We start from the raw sequence: 23,669 nt of genomic DNA, 5'->3' as shown, positions 1-23,669 counted from the left end.
GAGAACAGCATGGGAATAACCCCAAGGCTGCTGGATACTGAGGTCAGAGGAGAACGTAGTGACAGGCTCGGGGGACAGTGGACGGGGACTCACCTCTGGAGATGGGCGGTAGGACCTCTCCCACAGAGCCGCCCTCGGGCTCCTGGAAGAACACCCAGACCCCACTGTCACCTCTTCAAGAAGGAGAAAAAGTAACAGATGTTTTTGGTCACAGTGACATTTGGGCTCTTTCTCCTTGAGAAGAAAGAGACTGGCACAAGCTAATGGGGAACAGTGGGATAAAACAGGCCGGCATTAACCGGGCTGAAGTGTTCTGACCCCCCAACTTCTTTCTTGTTTACCCGAATAAAGCAGAACAAGATCAACCATCTCATCTTACCTTTATCTTAACACCTTGGCATTTCTGTTAGAGACAAACACAAAAACACCACAAAAACTGTTCTGGTAACACCACTTGGAAAGACAGTACTGACAGGACACAGACAAGTTCCTATGCTCTATTTGAAGATATATTACTGTCTGCACTTATGACAGCCCATGAAAGGATTCCACGTAAACCCAAATCTAGAGATCTGGCTCAGAAAAACAGACACTGTTTCCCCCAGAGGTAACTAACTGTCTTTGGGTCTTTGGGCCAACCAGGTAGACAGGCAGGCACAAAGGCGAGCAAGCCATGAGCTGGTGAATCTGTGGGCAGAGATTCACAAAAAGCCCATCTGGAAAGCAAGGAACACATCGATTTGGCACCAGCCAGGCACTAGAAGAACTGCATTTCTGAAGGCCAGCAGAGACTCAGATAAACCCCAGGAAGCACTGTCCTCTAACATTCAAATACCTGTGACTGTTTCTTCCCAAAGAACTAAGGAGAGTTCAAGTCAGAGGACATTCAAGTCCCTATGGCTCGACTGCAGACAAGAAACCAGACCCCTCTTACCAAGCAAGCCCCAGGATCACAGACACCCACGGAGGTATGTCCTTGAGCCTCTGTGTCAGGGAAGATTTTAACATACCCCATGTTATATGCCTCATTCCTTGTGGATTACTTCTTTGGGAAGATGAACCTTGGGCAAAATACTTCAGCTCTCTAAGCCTCGATTTCCTCAAGGGTAAAATGAGGATAGTGGTATTTCCCTCAGAGGGTAGCTGTAGGATAATACGTGTAAAGCACTTAGCTTAGCATACAGAACACACTAAGTGAGCAGAAAATGCAGTTGTTGAGTGCTTCTGCATAACAGAAGAGGAGGAACAGCAGGTCCATGAGAGGAGGAACAAGAAACAAATATATGATACACGTGGTCAGGACAATGCATAGAGGTTATCTAAAAGCCATCTCTAAGACCAGCTCAAGTCCCAGGGAAAGAACACGTACAATCTTGGGTTCCAAGAAGGCTGAGCAGATACATCAAAGACACTGTACGATTTAGAGGCAGAAAATATAACGCCTTCACATACAATACATCCAGAGGGACAGGCACACAGCGTCATCCCGCAGACACAGCCCTCCTGTTAACTTGACACAAGACCAGCCCGTGATCTGCAGGCGTTAACAGTTTCCTTAGTTTCCCACGTCAAATAAAACACCAACCAAAACATCTGACATCTTTTGGGGAGAAATTTAGTCTGAAATTTAGGATTCCATCATTTTAAAACAAAGCCACTAAAATACAGTATCTAAAGAGGCCGCACCTGCTTCATGACAGATGACATCACGCTTCTGAGACGTGAACTACGAGGACTTTCTCTCCAGGACTCCTGACTGCTCCTGAGCTTTGAGTTCTTCCAGCTTCTTCTTGTAGCGAGTCATGAACTCCTCATCAGGTTCAATGCCTGCGTTCTGCAAATTTTCCATGACCTTTTCCAGTCTGAGTACCGATCGGGCTCCCTCAATCTTTCTTGTACTCAGGTACAGAGTGAACTCCCTGAAATCCAGGAGCTTACAGGTGTCCACCGAGCAGATGTTCTTGATGTCACTAGTCCTATCCAGATGAGGGAAAAACACCAGTCCTGACAACTTCTCCAGCTCCTGCAGGCTCACCTGGAACTCACTTAATTGGGGCTGGAAGCCAATGGCCTTGTTGGGCACCACGAAGGCCCCTAGTGCCAGGGGCTCAGCAGACCTCGGGTTTCTGCGCGCCAGGATCACCTTGTAGAGGTGGGAGGGCACCGCAACATTGTCCTCGCCGATCACCTAAAAGCAAAGCAGCCATATTTGCGATGCTAATTTGCACTAGCAGGTCCCAAATTTTTCCTGAAAAGCTTTAAGATGCATTTCTGAAAATGTACTTACAAACTACCCCACCCCACCCCCAATGGATTTAAATTCAGCTGCCAAAGGTAATAATAACCAAGACACAGATTCACAGAGAAGATGAGCATTTAACAGGTAGATTCTGATTGTCTTTAAAGCAATGCCATCCCAAAGAGCCAAAGAGACAAAGGGGTGTCAGGAGTGAGTCCTGGGTTTTTTAATGGACATGAAAAGGTGACACCTTCTCTCTGTCTCATAATCAGAACTTCTGGTGCTCCTAACATTCAAAGGTCAAAACGGCCAGCTTGGGGAACTCCCAGCTCTAGAAATAAAAATATGGCCTTAGTTTACCAAATTCACTAGGGAGCTAAACAAACAGCCTTTCAAGAAACACCCAGACACTCCACATCAGTATTACCATCTCCAGTATCACCTAGACTGTGGCTCATTTTTTAAATTACATTACATAAATGTAAATGCTGTTTGCTCAGAGTTCTGCACACTCTTGGGTCTGCTATCAAACACAGAACCCCTGAATGTGTCATCAAATCAGACACTTTGGAAAGGTATCCACACAACGAAAACGCCAGAGCCAGGGTCAGGCCTGAAAACAACTTGGCTGCCTGTGGAGGCTGGCTGTAATAATGAAATAACACTGTTATGAAACCTTTTCAAATTTCCTTCCAATTGGCTTAGAAGCCATTATCTGCTTTCTGGAAAAGAAAAAAATGAACGTCCATTTCCTTAATGGTCTCCAATAAAATGACACAATCCAGCTACAATATGCTTGCGGTACTACTGCTCCTCCTGGGCCGGCCCTTCCTTGGCAAGAGGCCTCCCTTCCAGGCCAAGCCCGCTCGCTGTGGGAGGCCCCGCTGGGAGCCCAGATAAGGCAGAGGGATGAGAGCTACAGAGGATTCTTTTCTGCTTTTCCCAAGCTCCTACCCACACGGCGCACAGCCTAACAACTCCGAGGCCATCTGCTGCCTAACACGCAGGGAAGTCCCACCGCCAAGGCCAACTGCAGGGCTGCAGGGAAGACCCATCATTCCACAGGAGTGATCTCTGTAACTGTCTTGGAAGTTAGTGAAAGTGGTTGGTCAGGGTGCAGTTTAGAGTAAGGTTTATGAAACTACACAACCTACAGACACAAAATCCCCCGCTGCCGCCCAAGAAGTCATTTATGCATGCTCTTCAAGACCAAAAAACACACTGAAGGTGAGTTCGATGGAGTACACAACTAGCCCACAGATCACCAAGAGATGTTAACACTGCAACTCAGAGGTCCTGTGCCCGGCACTGCTGGAAATACCGAAAGGAATAATCTTGAAAGTAAATGCCGCTGGCGCTTCTCTGAAGAAGCTTCCCATCCAGGAGAGGAGTCAACACCCACAGCCTTCACTGCAGGCAGAATGTGGTGAGATACGGAGCATCAGCAGCAGTGCTGAGGGGGTGGGTGCAGGGGAAGTCAGGGACCGGAGCTGAGGGTGTGGCTGCACCTGAGCCATAGTTTACAAGGGGCTGGGGGTGGGGGGGGGGTGGTTAAATGGGCTTCAGGTGGTCCAGGCACTAACTAACTAGCTGGGGAGCCAACAGTTAAGCAAATCCTTGGTGCCCCCTGGTGGACATCCTCCATCACGGCAGCACAGATCTCAGACTCCAACTGTCAGGAGACCAGTCACTTGATTATTTTCTCTCCTCATGGACTCTTTGTCTACAAATGACAACTCTCAAAAATAATTAATTGATTAGGCCATGTGCTGCCAACCAGAGCTTCTAACCAGGTTTATTAAATTCCAGCCAAAAGTAAAGAAGCTTGACATATGAAGATTCATGGCTTTACCTCATGGAAATGTACCATTTTTATCAGATTTTCAAAAACTCTCACACAGCTAGAGAACCTCTAATATTACTTTTGAGAAACCTCATGGACACAGAAATTCCTAGTAAGAACCACAAAGTGTGACTCTTCCACCCATGACGGTCTCATAATATTTCAACAAAGGGGGCATAAAACACTATTATTCCCAGAAATAAAGAGAATAATGGAAACCTTAGCCACTATCTTCTCTGGTTCAGTCTGCTTTGTTCTCAGGAAGCAAACATCTTTAATCTGCCTAATATAGCAACCAGTCCTATTTGGAAACTCAGAACCCTCATTGTTTCTTCCTTGAATCTAAAACTTAAAAAACAAAAAATCCTGAAATATTTTAAAGCTATCTTCTTCTCTGTAAACAACTCAACCTACATAATAAATCCTTCCCACTTTCAGGAAAACTGGAAGACTTTCAGAAAATGTTTCTAGACACTAGGGTACTGAAGCAGAATGGTTCAGCAGATTGAAACCCCACAGACCTGAGGCTTTGCACGAAGTTGCAAGTCACAGCCACTGGTACCTTCTTTTCTCATTCATAAAATGGGTAATAACAATCCCCAAGCAGTCTATCTCATAGAATACTTCTGAAGATACAAAGACACGTTAGAAAAAAAAAGATTTCGAAACCTGCAAGGCCTATGTAAAAAAGCTATTTTTGTAGTGGATATCATTCAAAAGACAGAAATGCAATTGCATTGGTACAAAAGATGGTTCTGCGAGGGACAGTGGGGAAACATGCGATCAAGCAAAATTAGACCAGTTCAAGGTGGACAATGGGGTTTCAGGAGAAGAAAACAGGTTGGACCCAAATGATGCCCTAAACAAAGGACTCGAGGGCTTAACGTGAACCAAGTCTTTAGTATCAGTACATCAGCAATAATCCTTTTCATATAACATTTAGGTATAAAAATACTTTACAAAGGAAATCCTTGCTGCTGTTAAATTACCAAACAGCACTCAACAACTCTTGGCAAGGCTGTAACAAAAGCTGGGAATCACTAGAAAACACAACGTATATAACAATCATAAAGCTGGCACTCGCTCGCGACCTGAAATTAGTTTCCACACGTGCTGGCCTGCGCTCGTTCCCTCCTATCCAAGAGACAGAGATGACAATTTGCTTCCCCATCCCACCCCCAACTCCACACACACAGAGCTGGGCCTTCATGCTGACTCAGTGCCAGAGGAGACTGGCCGCAAACAACACCCAGGCTAAGCCTGCCCTCTGTCATGTCGTATCTGCAGTAACTGTGCCTTAAGTGAAATAGCAAGCAGCATCGTGAGGAAAAAGTATGTACCTGCAAGACTCAGATAGACGTAATGTATCTGGTTATGTTCCCCCGGTAAGACAAAAAAAAAAGAAATTCCAAAAATAAAACTGTTGGACACATCAAGAGATGAAGCCCTTAAAATAAGGGTCATGCCAATCAAGTGAAAGAAAGAGACCATGACAGTGTGATAAACAGGGAATCTCTACCTGAGAGGCTGGAGGAACAAAAAGGGAGGGAGTCACAGGGGTAGGGAGTCAACAGGGGTGTGGCAGCCCCGTGTGCTACCTGTAAAGCCTCTGCGGGAGCTCAAACCCTGGGAGACGGTGCTTCTCACACTAGGCACCTGTCCTGCGTAGGGGTGGGAGATGCCAGGCCAGTGAAACAAGCACAACTTCCCAGACTCTCAATTCTACTGGGCAATTTAGGATGGGGGTGAGGAAATATTTAACACATAAAAGAATTTATTTCAATTAAAACAAATAGATATGGAAATGAAGATTGCATAACGATAAAAGAGGAGATTTCAAAAAAAAAATTCCTGATCACTATAGCTGATACCTCAAGATCCCTGGAAGCATATTTTCGATTTCCTCCCCCTCCAGGAGTTGTAGAAGTTTGGAAAATAATGCTGTAGAAGGAAAACAGACTGTTAAGTACTTCTAACATCACCACCACCACCACTACAGAGTTGTCAAATCTGAAGCTCACTTTCTTGCCAGGTCAATTATAATGTTCAGGCCAGGATCTTCAGGTATGTTTCACTTGTCTTGATTCAATCTTTTCTAGAAATAGGCACATGGATGACCTAAGCTGTAATAAAGGGGGTGATTCTGATTAGAGCTGTCAGATGACTCACTCTGATAAAATCAGTGCTACCAATCTTCCCTCAGGCTCACATTCACTCAAGTCCTATGATGCTGTGATTCCTTCCTACATATTCTAGCAGACGTTTCTGCCTGGCTATAAGGAATCCTCCTCTTGGCCCATTTTCTGTTCTTATTTTTGCAGGCTAGTAAATATCACTTGTAACTGCTCTCCATCCACATCATTTTTTACCTCCTGGCCTTAAGCTTCTATATATGAAGAGCACAGCAATCCCTTCACTGTCGACTTTTGAGAGCTTAAAGAACAATGCTATGAATGACTGGCAATTCTCATACAAGTAGGGAGACCCACCTTCGGATTTCCCCCTTGACAATTACTAGCAATGTGACTTGGACATGACCCCTCAAAACCTCAATTTCCTTACCTATAAAAGAAGATAACCACTACTTGTTTGTAAGAGCTGTTTGTGAGGACTGACTGGGATGGCGTGAACAAAGCTACCTACATACTGGGTGGTATATATGGCCCTCAATAAATACCAGCTCATCTGCTTCACTTCCTCCAAAGTATACACATATATACTTCATTACCTAGATAGAAAAGTAAATTAATACCTCGCTTTTATTAGCTACATCCTCCTAAAATAAGGTTCAGAGTATAGTTGTAAACAAGAAGTAAATACTAAATGGATGGATTTAAGAAAACAAAACATGAATTGCCACACATAATTGCAAGATATTCTCCAGGTAACAGGAATTCATGATTCAAATACATATTAATTCCTTGAGAGGAAGAGACCCACCTCGAGGGCTGGGCAATGCTGTGTCCCCTTTCTCAGCATCACTAAAGGACATGGTTTTATCCACAATGATTTTGTTATGAATTGCTAGAAAATAACCTGAATTTTTACCTTTAGGGCATTCAAGGTTTCTACCACCTGGTGCAAACCTTCCCTTTTATTATTATTTTTTTTTTCAAAACAACTTTTTATTGAAGTATAGTTGATTTATAATGTTATAATATTGTATTAGTTTCAGGTTTATGGCAAAGTCATTTAGTTTTATACATACACACACATATATATTCTTTTTCAGATTCTTTTCCATTATAGTTATTACATGATATTTAATATAGTTCCCTGTGCCATACAGTAGGTCCTTGTTGTTTATCCTTTCCTTTTATTTTCGTCTTCTTCCTTATACAAGTGCTCTAATCCAACTGTCTGAGAGACTTACTATTTCTCGGCATACAACCTACCTTTTCCTACCCCTTCCCCTTGCCTAGCTTTGCCTCCCATGTCTGTTTTCCTTAACCAAATTCACCCAAGTTTATACGTGTATATATTTGTACGTATATATATGATATTTTTGGCCCAACTAAATTCCTAAAATGGTGAGCTCTGAGACAGTGTTTCCAATTTAATTTACTAAAGGATCCTATTTTGCTTTCATGCTAATAAATATACTAAAGATTTTTAAATTTAAAATTCCACCTGAAAGCAAGTTTGATGCCAAATCTAACAAAAGCTATAACAGAAATTGTTAGTGAAAAATATAAATACGTATATAAAAGTAGATGTCACTTTGATATGATTCCAAGAAAGATGAAAAACTACATACCCATCGAGGGATATAGATTCCTATCAACATTCAACTTTATGTACACATACATAACACACAGAGTTATCTGCTTCCTTTACGACCAGGGTCTACAAATCTCCTTCTCAAAAAGCACTGGAAGGACTTCCCTGGTGGCGCAGTGGTTGAGAATCCACCCGCCAATGCAGGGGACACGGGTTTGAGCCCTGGTCTGGGAAGATCCCACATGCCACGGAGCAACTAAGCCCATGTGCCACAACTACTGAGCCTGTGCTCTAGAGCCTGCGAGCCACAACTACTGAGCCCGCGTACCACAACTACTGAAGCCCACACGCCTAGGGCCCGTGCTCCGCAAGAGAAGCCACCGCAATGAGAAGCACGTGTGCAACAAAGAGTAGCCCCCGTTCACCCCAGCTAGAGAAAAGCCTGTGCGCAGCAACGAAGACCCAATGCAGCCAAAAATAAATAAATAAAATTAAATTTTAAAAAAGCATAGGGGGGCTTCCCTGGTGGCGCAGTGGTTGAGAGTCCGCTTGCTGATGCAGGGGACACGGGTTCGTGCCCCGGTCCAGGAAGATCCCACATGCCGCGGAGCGGCTGGGCCCGTAAGCCATGGACGCTGAGCCTGCGCGTCCGGAGCCGCAAAAAAAAAAAAAAAAAAAGCATAGGAATATCGAAGATGGAGAAAAAAGGCCTTCCCAACGGTGTGCCACTAAAGGCAATAGAATTCACATACTGTGTTTTCTGGGGCTCTCTCCACCCACTAAAAACAGCTAAAAATAAATGTGGTGAACACACATGACAAGGCAAACAGCAGACCAAGTACTCAAGAATCAACTTGTCCAGATCTTGGTTTCTAAATACCGATCCCCATTAAAATGAACCAAGAGAAATGGCTGATTCCAGAGTTTGCCCAAGTTGAGTCTGGAACATCCCATTATGCCAGAAAGTAGGAAGTGCAGAGAAACTTAGTGGAGTCCTCCTCAATATTACAGGTATTCAGAGCTTCTGCAAAATCTGAGTACAAGTTATGAAGTAAAAGAACTGATAAAAGTTGTTGGCTCAAAGAAATTAAGAGAGAGAGAGATGACTCCCAGGATGTGAAATAGAGGAAGAAGGGAGAAAGTAATCAAGAATGTAGTTTGAAGCATGTCATTTATAATTCCATATACAATCCTCCCACATGAGAGGTACTTAAAGATGTGCCGAATTAAAGATTTGCCAGTGTGAGCATGAATAGGTCCTATCAATTAATACAGACATGGAAAACTAATGATATAGGTTCAGAGGCCCAGAATCTGAAAGAAAAGGCCTAAGACCAATAATGCTTTAAAATAAAAACAAAAAAACAAGACCGTTACTCAAAGTATACTCTTCAGGAAGCTGATCTTGACTGCCCTCACACATTCATCATTACGACACTAATTAGGGTGAGAAGAGCCGACAGGTCTCTTTTGAAACTCTCTTCAAGGCTACTTGAACATGCCTGAATATCATTCACGGATCAACGATTTAGGAGAAGTAAGGTTAAGTCTTTTTAGTGGTTAGTTTTACATATTCCAGTGTAATAAGAATTCTGGTCTAGAAAAGATATACTAAAAGGTATATACATATATATTTGTTTCATTCTGAATTAACTGCAAATTTAAAATGTGTAAGGATGGCATATGGAACACGTGCACACCCTTCACCCAGATTCATCAACTCAACATTTTGCCCAATTCCCTTTATCACTCTCTTTTTCTATTTTTTCCCTAACCCTTTTCAAAGTAAGTCATAGACACATCTTTCAGGATGTGTCTCCTAGGAGCAAAGACATTCACTTACATAATCACAGTACAATGATCAAAATCAGGAAATTTAACACTGATAAAATATAATTATCTAATCTATAGACCTCAAACGTTACCAATTGTCTGAATAAAGTCTTATTTGGCAACTTTTGTTTTTCTGATCTAGGATCTGATCTAAGCTAACACAATGCATTTTGTTATCAGCCGCTTTAGTCTTTAGTTTTTAGTCTCCATTAACCTGGAACAGTTAATTTCTCAGCCTTTGTCTTTGACACTAATATTTTTGAAGAATGTAAGTCAGCTATTTCACGGAATGTCCCTCAGTTGGGGTTTGCCTGATACTTCTGCATGATGAGACTCAACATTATGCATTTTGGGCAGAAATATCACAGAAGTGATATTGTATCCTTAGTGCATCACACCAGCAAGTACAATTTATCAGTAAGTCCCATACATGCAATATTAACTCTGATCACTCGGTTAAGGGGGGGTTTCTCTACTGTGAAGTTACCGTTTCTTGCTTTGTTATCAATAAGTAATTTGCGGAGGGATTCTTTTAGATTATATAAATGTCCTATTCGTCATAAAGCTTCTACTCTCTAGTTTTAACATCCACTGATTATCGTTTGAAACACATTACCATGATGGCTACAAAATGATTTTTCTCTTTCATTCTTACAAACTTATTAGTTGACCGTCCATGGTACACAGAAGCTTCTCCTTACACCCATGTGTTTACTTATGTATTAAGATATGGATTCCTATTTATTAGTTCTATAATCCATTTTATTTTGATGTCAAATAGTTCCAGACACGTTAAGTTAGAACTCCATAAAGCTGATTCCTGTGTTCTTTTGACATGTCCTCACCATTTCTTTGAGTACTTACTTGCTTCCTGGCACAAGATGTTCCAGTTTGTACTTTCCCTGCACCATCCCTGGAATCAGCCATTTCTGCAAGTGCGGGGTTCTTTCAGCAGGAGGTGGTTTTTTAGAAACCAAGATCTGGTCTCAGGGTACACTCATTGCTAATAGCATATCACTGCTTCTAGGCGCTTTTAGCAGACAGATAATAAAAATTATATCCAACTTAAGAAAAACAATATATTTCCCATGACAGCATGTGGCCAAAACATATTTAACAGAAATATTCACTCACACACACACACAAAAGCTGTTTTGTGAAATGCTCTTAACTACTGGTTAACTGTCCCTTTTAAACCTTGTATACATTTTTCTTCTACCACACAGTAAGCTAGTCATACAAATCTTTCAATTTTATGAAAACAAAGCCCACACAAAACAGTAATTTGATCATTTAAGGTGTGGAAGTGAAAGCTGGGAGAACCTATTTTCCAAAAGTAAGAGTAAAGAGGATTTACCAAAGCTCAAGAATAATTAGTATTCGAAAAATAAGAGAACACAGGGAGCTTCAAGGCACTTTTTCCTTCTAGTATTACAAAAAATATGAAAATAGCAAGTTGATGAGAGAGATTACTCTGCTTGGAATACTAACTCCGTTGCCACTCCTTCACTCCCACAAGAACCCCTGGAACACTGAGGGCGTAAGCACCTGTGTGAACACTTGGAGACTTACACATCACTGCTCATCAGAGCCAGACAGGCTGATAATAAGCCAGTCCAGTGGGACAGAATACACCCTAAAATTGTTCTCGTTTTCCAAACTGTTTCTTGGATCATTCAATTTTATCACAGACCCCCTTAAGCAACCATGTAACCTAAGCAGCATTTACTAAACATCTACTAGATGTTCCCCCCCAACACACCTCCTCTTTGACTTTCCAGCAAGTCCTTCAATCCCTCTCCTTTCACTGACTCTATCACCTTTCTTCCTCCTCACCTCACTTCATTCCCGACCCTCTGTAGATCTCACAGTACATCAGTTCAGCCACCCTCTTGGCAGAATCCTTTTTTTTCCTTTTTTTTTTTGTTAATTGGGGTATAGCCATTTTATAATGTTGTATTAGTTTCTACTGTACAGTGGAATTCCCTGTGCAATACAGCAGGTTCTCATTAGTTATCTATTTTATACATATTAGTGTATATATGTCAGTCCCGATATCCCAATTCATCCTACCCTCCTTTTACCCCCTTGGTGTCCATATCTTGGCAGAATCCTTAATCTCAGGCATAACAGAAGCTGTCTACAGCTCTCACATCACTAATTATACTCTCTTATATCTTCAATCTCCCTTTCCTTTAGTTCATAAAGTTCTCATATATCGTGCATGTAAAAAAAAAACTTCACCTTTTTAAAAAAATCCAAGCATCTAGAAGAAAAGCTTTTCCTCCCATTTATTCAACTAACTGCAATCTGGATGTCTTCCTGAATTTTTCCCTCTTCTTCACCCAAATAGTGAATTTGTGATTACTCTTTCCTGTACTCCTCTATTCCTCCTCACTCCATCTGCCTGAGTTCAGCCCGCGTCTGTAACGATACCTAAACCCCAGAATTCTGCTATTGATCTTAAGTGTCCTGCGCTCACACCGTCCATCCTCTGGAGTCCCCGTGCTTCCCTCCTGACTCAGTTCACTCTTACCCATCGAGATCTAGCTCAAAAATCTCCTTGGGGGACTTCCCTGGTGGTCCAGCAGTTAAGACTCTGTGCTTCCAATGCAGGGGATGAGGGTTCAATCCCTGGTCGAGAAACTAAGATCCCACATGCAGCGGGGCCAGAAAAAAACATCTCCTCCTCTGTGAAGTCTTCCTGACCCCCACAAATAGGGTTGGTCAGTTCGTTCTGACACCACTTCATCTATGCATTTATACATCAGATCACACTTTAACATAATTAACTGATAACATGTCTATTTCCCCTTCTAAGCTGTGAGCGCCTTGAAGTCAATGCTTGCTTTTTAACCCATCATTTTATCCTCTATGCCTATCATTCCAACAGGTGCTCAATAAATCCTGGTGAATAAATGAAATTTAAAAGTAGAATAAAGAATGAGATTATAATCTCACGCAAATAACATAAGCTTGAATATTAAAACACGTTCCTACCTGGTAACTAACCGTTTTCCTTCCATTGCTTCCAGTCTGAGGTAAGGTCAGCGGTCCAGATACTATCCAGACGTCCTCAAACCTCTCTGTCAGTTCTCGACAGTACATTTCCATTCTGAGAAACAAAGCAAAAAGATGTGTGATATTCTCACACGTAAATGTAGAAAAAGCAGCAAACCATATCAAGTCCTTAGGAAAGATACCAAGAATATTAGAGAAATCAATGTAAAGAGAATATGGCACAAAACACTATAAGCATATAAGCAATGTTCTTCCCAGTGTGTTTACTGCATGGAAAAACTTTAAAAATACACGCATTTATACAACTACCTACATTTTCCTGTGTGCGCATTCAATGTACAGTTTATAACTGAAATTTTGTTTTGTTTCCTCATATTTTTCTATGCCCTAGTTCTCAAATAAACTTTTTTCAAGAATTACATATCATTTCAAAAAGTTGATATATCGTTTTTATGTAACTACTCCTATTGTAGGACAACTGGGTTTATCCTGACATTTCTTAAATAATGCAACATTGTATTAATTCCTTAGAATAAATTTCAAGGGCCAGAATTACTTTACTGAATAAATATTTTAATGATGCAAGTGGAGAAATACAAGTGGAGAAATACTTTCAATACAAGTGGAGAAAAATACAGTATCCTCTGCCTATAAACATAGTGTTCTACTGTCTCAGTAATAATATTTTTAGTAGTTTCTTCCAGAACTTGACTTCTGACCAGAGGAAACATGACCAAAATGGCTGGCTATGTTCTGAAGTCTATACTTCCAAATCTAGCAAAGAAAACTAGTCCAAAATATTTATCTTCAGTAGTTTTAACATTTGAAAAAACAAAGGCAGAAACAGATGCTAGGCACACATTCTCCTGTCACATCACTCATCTCCCACAGAATCACATTTTAAAAACTCTCACCCCTCACCTGTTCCAATAACCAGCATTATTATCAAAATTCTGAGGCACGATATTAGAAAGGTAAAAGGTTTCAGCCATGGCTTTCTGTGAAAAGAAATAAAATAGTAACTTGCACTGAAATACCTTTCCCTTTGAGAGAGATTTTACAAAGCAGAGATAACCAGCTCCTCTTTCATACCTTAGCTCCAGGCAATTACAGCATCTGTTTAGATAAATGAAAGCCACAGCTACTCCGTGACAAAAAGCTCAATAATGATTATTCAGAATAAGGACTATAACAAAAGAAGTAGTTTGGTGTGCTGCTTTTCTTCACAATTTATGAAATTCAAACCAATAATGTAGACTCTATGACCGAAAAATTTCCAGTATAAAGCTAAAAGGTGAATTCTAGTGCTAAGCCTCTGGCAGAGGGTTTCTCAACAAAGGGCAGCTTTCAGGAGCACAGTAGTATTTAAGTAGTACAGTGCAAACACATTAGTTCAAGAGTGGCACAAAAAAAGTCCTATTCTTCTGAATTTCTAGCCACCATGTGTTCATTCCTCTCACACTTCTGACCTGTAAACCCAAGGCTCTGTCATTGGATTTCCTTTCATTGATCTACACTGCCAAGGCCACCAAATACCCTCTTGTCAAACCGTGGTTCTCAGCCTTGGATGCACATTGAAATAACCTAGGGAGCTTCAAAAATATCGATGCCTAGGTCCCAACCCCTAGAATTTCTGATTTAACTGCTCTGGGTTACAGGTCTGGGCATCAGGATTTTTTAAAACTTCCCAAGGTAGTTACAATGAGCATCCAAGGTTAAGAACCACTATCTTAATGATAATAATCACCAATTCATGCAATAAATGCCAATGTCAGAAAAGACATTTCTCCCCTTTTTTTGGCAGAGAAATTATCCTAAATTAAAGGAGGCTAGAGAGACATGACAACTAAATGTAACATGTGATTCATGATTAGATACTGAATCCAAAAAAAAGTTGTAAAGGACATAATTGGGAAAATTTGGCAAATCTGAATGAGAACTGTATACTGGATATTATTGTACAAATATACAAAAATACACTTGCACACATTTCTTGGTATAATGATACACTTGACACATATTCAAATATCCTCATCTTTAGACAATACAATCTCCCGAGCAATCTACTTAGGTATGAAGTGTTACAATGTCTGCAATTCACTGTCCATGGTTTAAAAAAATGCATATATAAAATATATGTATCAGATAGTACAGTTTTAGCTGTACTATCCTCAACTTTTCTACAAGTCAAAATATTTTTGCTGTGTTCTTTTTTCAACTTTTCTATAGGTCTGAAATTTTTCAAGATAAAAATGAGTGAGTAGCTTTAGCTCCTATTGGCTTTCCAATTCCCTTTTGCATAGCATTTAGTTTTCCTCAACCTGTTTAAAAATGCATCTGAGCAAAGAAAGGAAGTGAAGTCAGGAAGAAAAATACAAAATAGGGTATGAAAATTCTCAAGTGTTAGGGTTTGGCTCCTAGGTTTTTAATTTCCAAGTCCCATGGTACACATAGTACCAGCCCTGTGTTCCCATCCCTCCCAAAAAATATGCCTACAGATGAGAATTTGTTATCTCCTGCTGGAGCCATGTGGCCTCGTGACCACCCACTGCCAACATAGTCCTCGTTGAAGGCACTGAAGGTTGGAGGGATGTTGGGATCTGGCTTGAATTTACAATGTTTTCTGTCTGCATCACCTGAAGAAAAACACACAAAATGGTAAGTTACCAGTGGTCAAATATCCCTCAAGATTCTCTAAGCAAGGCAAGCTGCTTGCTGCTGGCTGGTGTCTCTCTGAGCAGCTGGTACTTAGTGACAGCACGCATGTCTGAAGTCCCTGGGATGGTTCGGCTACCTCACCTGAATTCAGCAAGGACTAGTCCAGGAAAGAATGTTTTTCATACAGTGCAGCTATCTCAGCTCATATGCTTTTGTTTCTGGCCTTTCAAGTTAAAGGGAAAAATCCCTTGGATGGTATCTATGTAAAAGCAATGACCAATCAAATATCTGAGCTGTATAAAAAGCTTAGTTACTAAATACACTCTTGCTTTTTAAAAAAGACCCCCACGGGGACTTCCCTGGAGGTCCAATGGCTAAGACTCCGTGTGGGGTGCGTGGGTGCGATCCCTGCTCAGCAAATTAAGATCCCACATGCCACGTGGCACAGCCACAAAAAAAAAAAAAAGACCCCCATGTATTGTATGTTGTACAACGGTATTTGACAAGTTTATACGTACTGAAATAATGGATATATAGACACAAAACAATTTGTTCTGGGCAGGCACAGCCTAGAGGAGGGAGAGAGTGCCTCTGATATCTTGCTTACTGCCTCTTAAGCCATGACAAAACAAACATTTAGGTTATGAGATCAATCCAGGAACTCCTGACACAAAATATCTGAGCACCACACAGGAGAGACAAAATCTCAATTTTACTTATATTCTGATACCTCCAGAATAGTTTGCCACCGTGGGCATCAGCGAATCCTAACACTATGTTTTCCACTGTCATTAGGACAGGCCTTGTTAAACTACAAAAATTATGAGGACAAATGGAATATACTAAGGCTGCTACTCAAAAAAGTGTAAAACGGGGATTAATGAAGTTACTGATTCTAATGTCATTTCATTCAATCAAGAAAAAAATTAAATTATCAGACCCCAAGGTTCAGAGTAAAGTATCTAATGTCTAGCTTCTTAGAATCACCCCATAAAAAAAATAACTGTAAACAGAATTACTAGTAAACTTCTCTAAGTGTCATTACCATTGGAATCGCTTCCTGGTATGTCTGGTTTTCTTTATCTGGTGCTCACTGCCCTTGAAAAATCATTTGGGGGCGGGGGAGGGGGGGACTTCCCTGGTGGTGCAGTGGTTAAGAATCTGCCTGCCAATGCAGGGGACACGGGTTCGAGCCCTGGTCCAGGAAGATCCCACATGCTGCAGAGCAACTAAGTCCGTGCGCCACAACTACTGAGCCTGCGCTCCAGAGCCCGAGAGCCACAACTACTGAGCCCTTGCGCCTAGAGCCCATGCTCCGCAACAAGAGAAGCCATCGCAATGAGAAGCCCGTGCACCGCAACAAAGAGTAGCCCCCGCTCACAACTAGAGAAAGCCCACATGCAGCAACAAAAACGCAACGCAGCCAAAAATAAATTTAAAAAAAGAAAAAGAAAAATCATTTGTGGGAATTTCCAAAATCCTAGGATGAAGATGCCTTCCTGAAGAGAGGATGTAAACTTACTTCTTTCCAGCGTCTGGAGGCATTAGCAGTGGAGGACCACAGTAAAGCAAGCTCAGGGTTTAAGGTTCCTTGATCTGTACAGGTTACACGGCTTTGGGCTACAAGTCTGCGTGACAGCCGGTCCGTGGCCTCAACTTCTCTAGAACAAACTTTTTATTTTCCTTTTTGATCCTTGTCTGCTCAGTGCCAAGGCAACCTTCCGTGTAGTTCCCTATGGTGGGCAGGCAAGTAAGTTCTGGTTCACCCATCCCCGAGGGTGCAGCCCTCTGGGGTTCCAGGTTAATGTGGGAAGGGTCTCCGGTAAGATAATCTACCTTGGCTGAGCCCTAGGTCTTGCCTTCAGTCCCCCTCACCCCATAAGGCTGCAGAACCAAAGGCAATGTGGGTTTGGTTTACCCGGGCCACCCTTACCCCTCTGGATTCTGGCGTTCCCCCAAATATTGGCCTGGCAAAGAAAGCTCTACTATCATGTTGCCTCTTCATGTTTTGTTTGTTTGTTTGTTTTTAAAGCCAGGATCAGAAGCCAGGAATCTGGCTTCTGAGACTTTTTTTTTTTTTTGGCTGCGCTGGGTCTTCGTTGGGCCACATGGGCTTCTCTCTAGTTGCGGTGTACGGGCTCCAGAGCGCGTGGGCTTAGCCGCCCCGCGGCATGTGGGATCTTAGTTCCCCAACCAGGGATCAAACCCAGGTCCCCTGCATTTGAAGGCAGATTCTTAACCACTGGACCACCAGGGAAGTCCCTCTTCATGGTTTTTTTTTTTAGTGATTTTTTTTATATATACTTTTTATATACTGCTAATAACATTTCTTGTTGTTTTTAGCAGGAGAGTTAATCTAAATAACTTAGTCTGTCATAACTAAAACAGAAGATGCTTTACACTAAAATAAGTAAATCACAGGTACATTGCTTCTTGTTTTCAAACATTAATTAGCTCTATTTTACCTCCTCAAAATTACACAGCTCACGTGACATACAATATGAAACAGTGCTTTTTTTATATGCCTCTGAAAATGATAACTTAACAGCAAGATAAAATTAGTAAAGCTGAAATTCCATCTTGGGAAAACTTTTGTATTTAAAGGAAATTTATCAGGCTTGAGACTAAATCAAGTGAGTTTCTCTTGATGTAAATTCATAATCAATTTCACCTGCTAGGATACAGTTTATGCTTACATCAGTTTCCTTCTAGCAGCAAGCATATTCCAAGCCTCCTGCCATTCTGCTGGTTAATGTGTACTCTATAAAGGCACACACTCATCTTAATATCAGCATTTTAATATATTTAAGCATAGCATGCACTGTAAAGCAATGGAGAAATAATCTGTGGGCCATATAGCAAATTAACAGGCAAATAAGAGAATGGGAATAAAACAACTATGACAAAAAGTAATATCCTTAATATAAAAACGAACTCCTACAAAATTCAAAAAAGAATATCCCTGGGACTTCCCTGGTGGTCCAGTGGGTAAGACTCCGTGCTCCCAATGCAGGCGGCCCGGGTTCGATCCCTGGTCAGGGAACTAGATCCTGCATGCATGCTGCAACTAAGAGTCTGCATGCTGCAACAAAGTCTGCATGCTGCAACTAAGAGCCCACATGCCACAACTAAAGATCCTGCATGCCTCAACTAAGACCCGACGCAGCCAAAGTAAATAAATAAATATTAAAAAAAAGAATATCCCTATTGAAAATCGTAAAGAAAAATTCACAAAGAATAATTCACAAAATATTAACCCTCCCTGGTAATCAATAAACGCAAATAAAATCAACTAATAAATTGGTAAAGCTCAATAATGCTCATTATGTGTGAGGGCTGGGAGAGACAGGACAAATAATGATGGTGGGAGTGTAAATTGGAGTAGGCTACCTAGAAGCTAATCTGACATTGAATAGCAAGATCTGGTCATCTTAATTACAGGAACGCACCAAGAAACTTGAGGACACGTGAACAGGCTCACACACCTGCCTGCCTCTCCAGTCTCATTTCACATCACGTTCTCCCTTGCTCCAGCCACACTGGCCTTCTTTGAGTTCCATAACCGAACCAAACTCTTCACATTGGGGCCTTTAAAGATGCAACTGTGCTTCTCTTTCCCTGCCTGAACGCTCTTCTCCATACCCCCGCTGCCCACCCAACTCCTCTGCCTGAGTGACTGCCATCCACTCTTCAGGCCACTTTCTCAAAGAAGCCTCGCTAATCAGTATCAGGTTCTCCTGTTATAGTCTCCCATCGTATTCTTTACTGTTCCTTAATTATACTATCCCAACTTGCAATCATTTTTCCTTCAGAACAGTTATTGCCAATTGTAATTACACATTTATGATTATTTGATAGGTCCACCCAACCCCCTCCCCAATTCAAAGTACCTTGGGGGTAGAGACCATCTACTCTGGTCACTGATATAACCCCAAGGCTCAGCACAGAGCCATGCACAAGTAGGCACTTAAAAAGCATTTGGGGGCAGGCCCCGGTGCAGACCTGGCCAAGTCCAAGAACCACACCATGCACAACCAGTCCCGAAAGCAGCACAGAAACGGCATCAAGGAACCCCGATCACAACATGAATCTCTTAAGGGGGTGAACCCCAAGTTCCTGAGGAACATGCGCTTTGCCAAGAAGCACAACAAGAAGGGCCTGAAGAAGATGCAGGCCAACAACGCCAAGGCCATAAGTGCACATGCTGAGGCTAGAAAGGCTCTCGTAAAGGGACTTCCCTGGTGGCGCAGAGGTTAAGGATCTGCCTGCCAATGCAGGGGACACGGGTTCGAGCCCGTGTCCGGGAAGATCCCACATGCTGCAGAGCAACTAAGCCCGTGCGCCACAGCTACTGAACCTCTGCTCTGGAGCCCACGAGCCACAAGTACTGAGCCCGCTAGCCTAGAGCCCATGCTCCACAACAAGAGAAGCCACCGCAATGAGTAGCCCCCGCTCGCCGCAACTAAAGAAAGCCTGCGTGCAGCAACAAAGACCCAACACAGCCAAAAAATAATAATAATTTAATTAATTTTAAAAAAAGGCTCTTGTAAAGCCCAAGGAGGTCGAGCCCAAGATCCCAACAGGCGGCAGCCGCAAGCTCAGTCAACTTGCCTACATTGCTCACCCCAAGCTCGGGAAACGTGCTCATGCCTGCATCGCTAACGGTTTCAGGCTCTGCCGGCCAAAGTCCCAGGCCAAGGCTCAAACCAAGGCCAAGGCTGCAGGTGCAGCTGCTGCTCCAGCACCAGCTCAGGCTCCCAAAGGTGCCCAGAACCCCACAAAGGCTCTGGAGTAGAGACCTTTGTCTGCCAATGTGAGGACAGAAGGACTGGTGTGACCCCTGGCTGCTGTCTGCATGGGGCTGGTGTCCTCCTGTGCTATTTGTACAAATAAACCTGAGGCAGGAAAAAAAAAAAAGCATTTGTGGACGTAATGAATGAGTGGTGCTCATTCCAAGAATATTTATGACAAAGGCTCCAATTCATGTGTCAAGATACAGATCCTCTCAACCCCTGAGACAGCCTGGAAGGGTCTAGGGTGCCCTGGCTGCCAGGCAGGGTCCATTTATCTAGTGAGCCAGACAAACACCATCATTTTCTAAATGTGCTGTAAAGTAGAAATGGTTGAAATTATTAATAATCCTCCTTGTTTTAAATTTGGAAACATCTTTCATCAACGCCTTTGCTTCTAACCACCTACCCGTTATCTTGCTCTTGGATATATGTTCAAGAACCCATCTAGGCACCCGCTTTGACTGATCATAAGACAAGGCATGGTTAGTGTAGCACCTCGTCTCTGTTCCAGTTAAAGGGAATCCAAATTGTTCTAAGAGAGCCCTTTCTGAAGAACCTAAAAATGAAAAACAGGGGAAAAAAATAAGTTAGTGACTATTATTAGGAATAAAAAATTATAAGGAAGGGGGTAAGACAAAGGACTGACTCAACAATTTAATCAACCAGGTGATCTCATTTTTGCAATTACTTATAAAGCAAAGAAAAGAGACAGTAGGCAAAATACTGGTTTTGCCTATAATCAATTGTATAGTTCTATGCAGGTAAACTGTAGCTATTTCATTAACTGTTCTTTTTTTAATTTTAAAAAATTTATTTTTCCTATTTATTTTCTAATTTATTTATTTTCTTATTGACTGATTGATTGATTGATGTGTTGGGTCTTCTTTGCTGCCCGCGGGCTTTCTCTAGTTGCGGTGAGGCGCGCAGGCTTCTCAATGAGGTGGCTTCTTTTGTTGCTAGAGCGCAGGCTCAGTAGTTGTGGCGCACAGGCTTAGCTGCCCCGCGGCACATGTGGGATCTTCTTCGACCAGGGCTCAAACCCGTGTCCCCTAGCATTGGCAGGCGGATTCTTAACCACTGTGCCACCAGGGAAGTACCTCATTAACTGTTAAATAAGGACCTGATCTTGCTGGTCTTTCACATCAAATTTTCAAATCTCTGCCCAACAAAGTACAGTGTATACAAAAGCAGCAAAGGAAAAACTCCTGTCATTACTAGTCATTGATATGATTAAATGCGCGACAGCCTACGTACTCATTATGTTCTAAGAGTTAATGTGGGGACAAAAGCACAGCCTTTTAAATTTTTTTAAAAGACCATCGTTCAGGGGCTTCCCTGGTGGTGCAGTGGTTTAGAATCCGCCTGCCAATGCAGGGGACACGGGTTCAAGCCCTGGTCTGGGAAGATCCCACATGCCGTGGAGCAACTAAGCCCGTGCGCCACGGTTGCTGAGCCTGTGACCCGGCGTGCTACAACTACTGAAGCCCATGCACCTAGATCCGGTGCTCTGCAACAACAGAAGCCACTGCAACGAGAAGTCCGTGCACCGCAACGAAGAGTAGCCCCCGCTCGCCGCAACTAGAGAAAGCCCGTGTGGAGGAACGAAGGCCCAATGCAGCCAAAAAAAAAAAAAGACCATCGTTCATTGACACTCTTCCTCAATGTTCTGGTACTGAAGCAGAGATGTGTGCTGCAACAAGACGGTGGTAAAACTGGTATTGCTTCTCCTAGTGGGAGAAACCAAGCACGCACGGAACAGGGAGTCGGTTTCCAAATAATTCTCTCTTGATGCGCTCTCCAGGCTTCAACCCACCAGAGCTGCTCTCTTCCTAAATGCCAAGTATCAGGAGGAGCAAGTTAAATTAGTGTATCCGAGCATGAGTTCATTTACTTTGTCAAATATAAGGTACACCTGGTAACCTGCGGATTTACATACTTTGAAGAAGGGCCAGCAGGTATTCTTCATTTGAACGATGATAAATTGAGAACAGTTAACTGATCTGCTAAAACTATGTGTTCATTCGTTCATTCATCCATACGTACTGGATGCCAATTATGTACCAGGTACCGGGCGGGTGGAGAACAAAACTGACACCGTCCGAGCGCTTATGGAGCTAACAATCTAGGGGAGGACATAGACAATAAAAACACACATGTCGGGGTAGTATATCCCCAGGGGGAAGGAAGTACACGGAGCAGGCAGGTGAGACGCAACGCGGGGAGAGGAAGCCGAGCCGGGAGACTGCACGGCAGACGACCAAGGGCCTGGCGAGTGGAGACAGCGCGCGTCCATGGTTACGGCTCCTGACCGAGGTAGCAGCCCGGGCCCGAGACCTGGGGGCCCACACACTCACCGTCCGGCTCCGTCACCGCCAACGCTGGCTCAGCGTCCTGACTCCGGAGGAACTGCACGACAGTTAGCCCGGTTCCCACAGCGCCCGCGACGGCTCCAGCCACGAAGCCACTCAAAAAGCGTCGGGAGCCTCGGAAGCGGGAGGCAAAAGCTCTGGCCACCATCTTGCCCGAGACGCTAGCTGTTTGCCTTAGCGCATGCGCACTCCAAGTCAGCCGCCTGAAAGCCAATCGCAATCGGGACCAAGACACGCATGCGCTACCTGGAGTCTCTGGCCTTGAGCCTCTCAGGAGACGCCGGAGGGCAGAGCGCAAGCGCGCGCCCCCTGGTGACAAACCTGGAGGCCCAGGAGCGTCCCGGCTCCATCCCTGGTCCCCTGGGCCGGGTGATGGGTGAGAGCATGACGCCTTGAAGGCTCAGTATGTGCACATACAGTCCTGAGAAGAAAATAACTCTTAGTCCCGTTTAATAGGTGAGTAAACCACTTGCGCATGCTTACGCTAAGGTCCTCAGAACCGAGATTCCAACTTAGGTCTGATTCTAAAACCTGTGCCACATTGGATGGCCTCATGACACGTGGCTTTGAAATCGCATGGTACACAAATCGTAACTTCTAAAGATAGCTTTGCATCTCCTAAGGCGTTTCTTGACAAGACAGTACTCCATGGTGGTTTAGGACCCTGAATCAGAGCACAGGGGTTTGGATCCCCACTCAACCACTTTCTACCTGTTTCCTCTTTTTAAAACGGGAATAATAATAGTAATAATAATAATACTTATTAGACCATAGGGTTCTTGTGAGGATTAAAGGAGATTAACCATGTAAAGCATTTAGGGAAGAACCTGGGGCATGTCGTTAAGTGCTGTGTTAATATTAGCAATTTTTATTTAGGCAGCTCTACTTTATCTTTATAGAATATGGAATCCGGATTGCTGAATGCCTGCTGTCAAAGGAAGGTTATATGTTTTATGCACTCCCATTCACAAATAAATAGGTCTTCTTCATTTTGCAGCATAATCTCCAGCATTCCATGTGGATTTAGTTCACTAAGCAGGAGGCCAATTCTAACAACCAACTTAAGTGTAGACGTTGTTTTGGGCTTCCCTGGTGGCGCAGTGGTTGACAGTCCGCCTGCCGATGCAGCGGACACGGGTTCGTGCCCCGGTCCGCGAAGATCCCACATGCCGTGAAGTGGCTGGGCCCGTGAG

The 23,669-nt window shown here is 43.0% G+C and overlaps 2 protein-coding genes across 2 annotated transcripts; one reads left to right on the top strand and one right to left on the bottom strand.

Moving 5' to 3' along the window:
• Positions 1–1,599: 1,599 nt before the first annotated feature.
• On the bottom strand, positions 1,600–22,650 carry EXOG (exo/endonuclease G). The gene is made up of 6 exons (XM_022553706.2): positions 22,462–22,650; positions 20,514–20,663; positions 15,153–15,292; positions 13,578–13,654; positions 12,636–12,750; positions 1,600–2,188 (listed from the first exon to the last, which is right to left on the bottom strand). The coding sequence occupies exons 1-6, from the start codon at positions 22,622–22,624 to the stop codon at positions 1,727–1,729; spliced, it is 1,107 nt and encodes a 368-aa protein (XP_022409414.1). The 5' UTR covers positions 22,625–22,650; the 3' UTR covers positions 1,600–1,726.
• Positions 18,131–21,663, top strand: LOC149748245 (large ribosomal subunit protein eL29-like). Its single transcript, XM_089918169.1, has 3 exons — positions 18,131–18,137; positions 19,303–19,532; positions 19,855–21,663. Exons 1-3 carry the CDS (start codon positions 18,131–18,133, stop codon positions 20,107–20,109), a joined length of 492 nt encoding a protein of 163 aa, XP_089774295.1. The 3' UTR covers positions 20,110–21,663.
• Positions 22,651–23,669: the final 1,019 nt, after the last annotated feature.

This window comes from Delphinapterus leucas, chromosome 10, assembly GCF_059928025.1.
Source record: "Delphinapterus leucas isolate spDelLeu-1000000601 "Yukka" chromosome 10, BTC_Dleu_Yukka2, whole genome shotgun sequence".
In the NCBI taxonomy this organism is placed as follows: Eukaryota; Metazoa; Chordata; class Mammalia; order Artiodactyla; family Monodontidae; genus Delphinapterus; species Delphinapterus leucas.
Note: the sequence above shows the minus strand (reverse complement) of the source record. Positions and strands in the feature narration are given on the sequence as shown.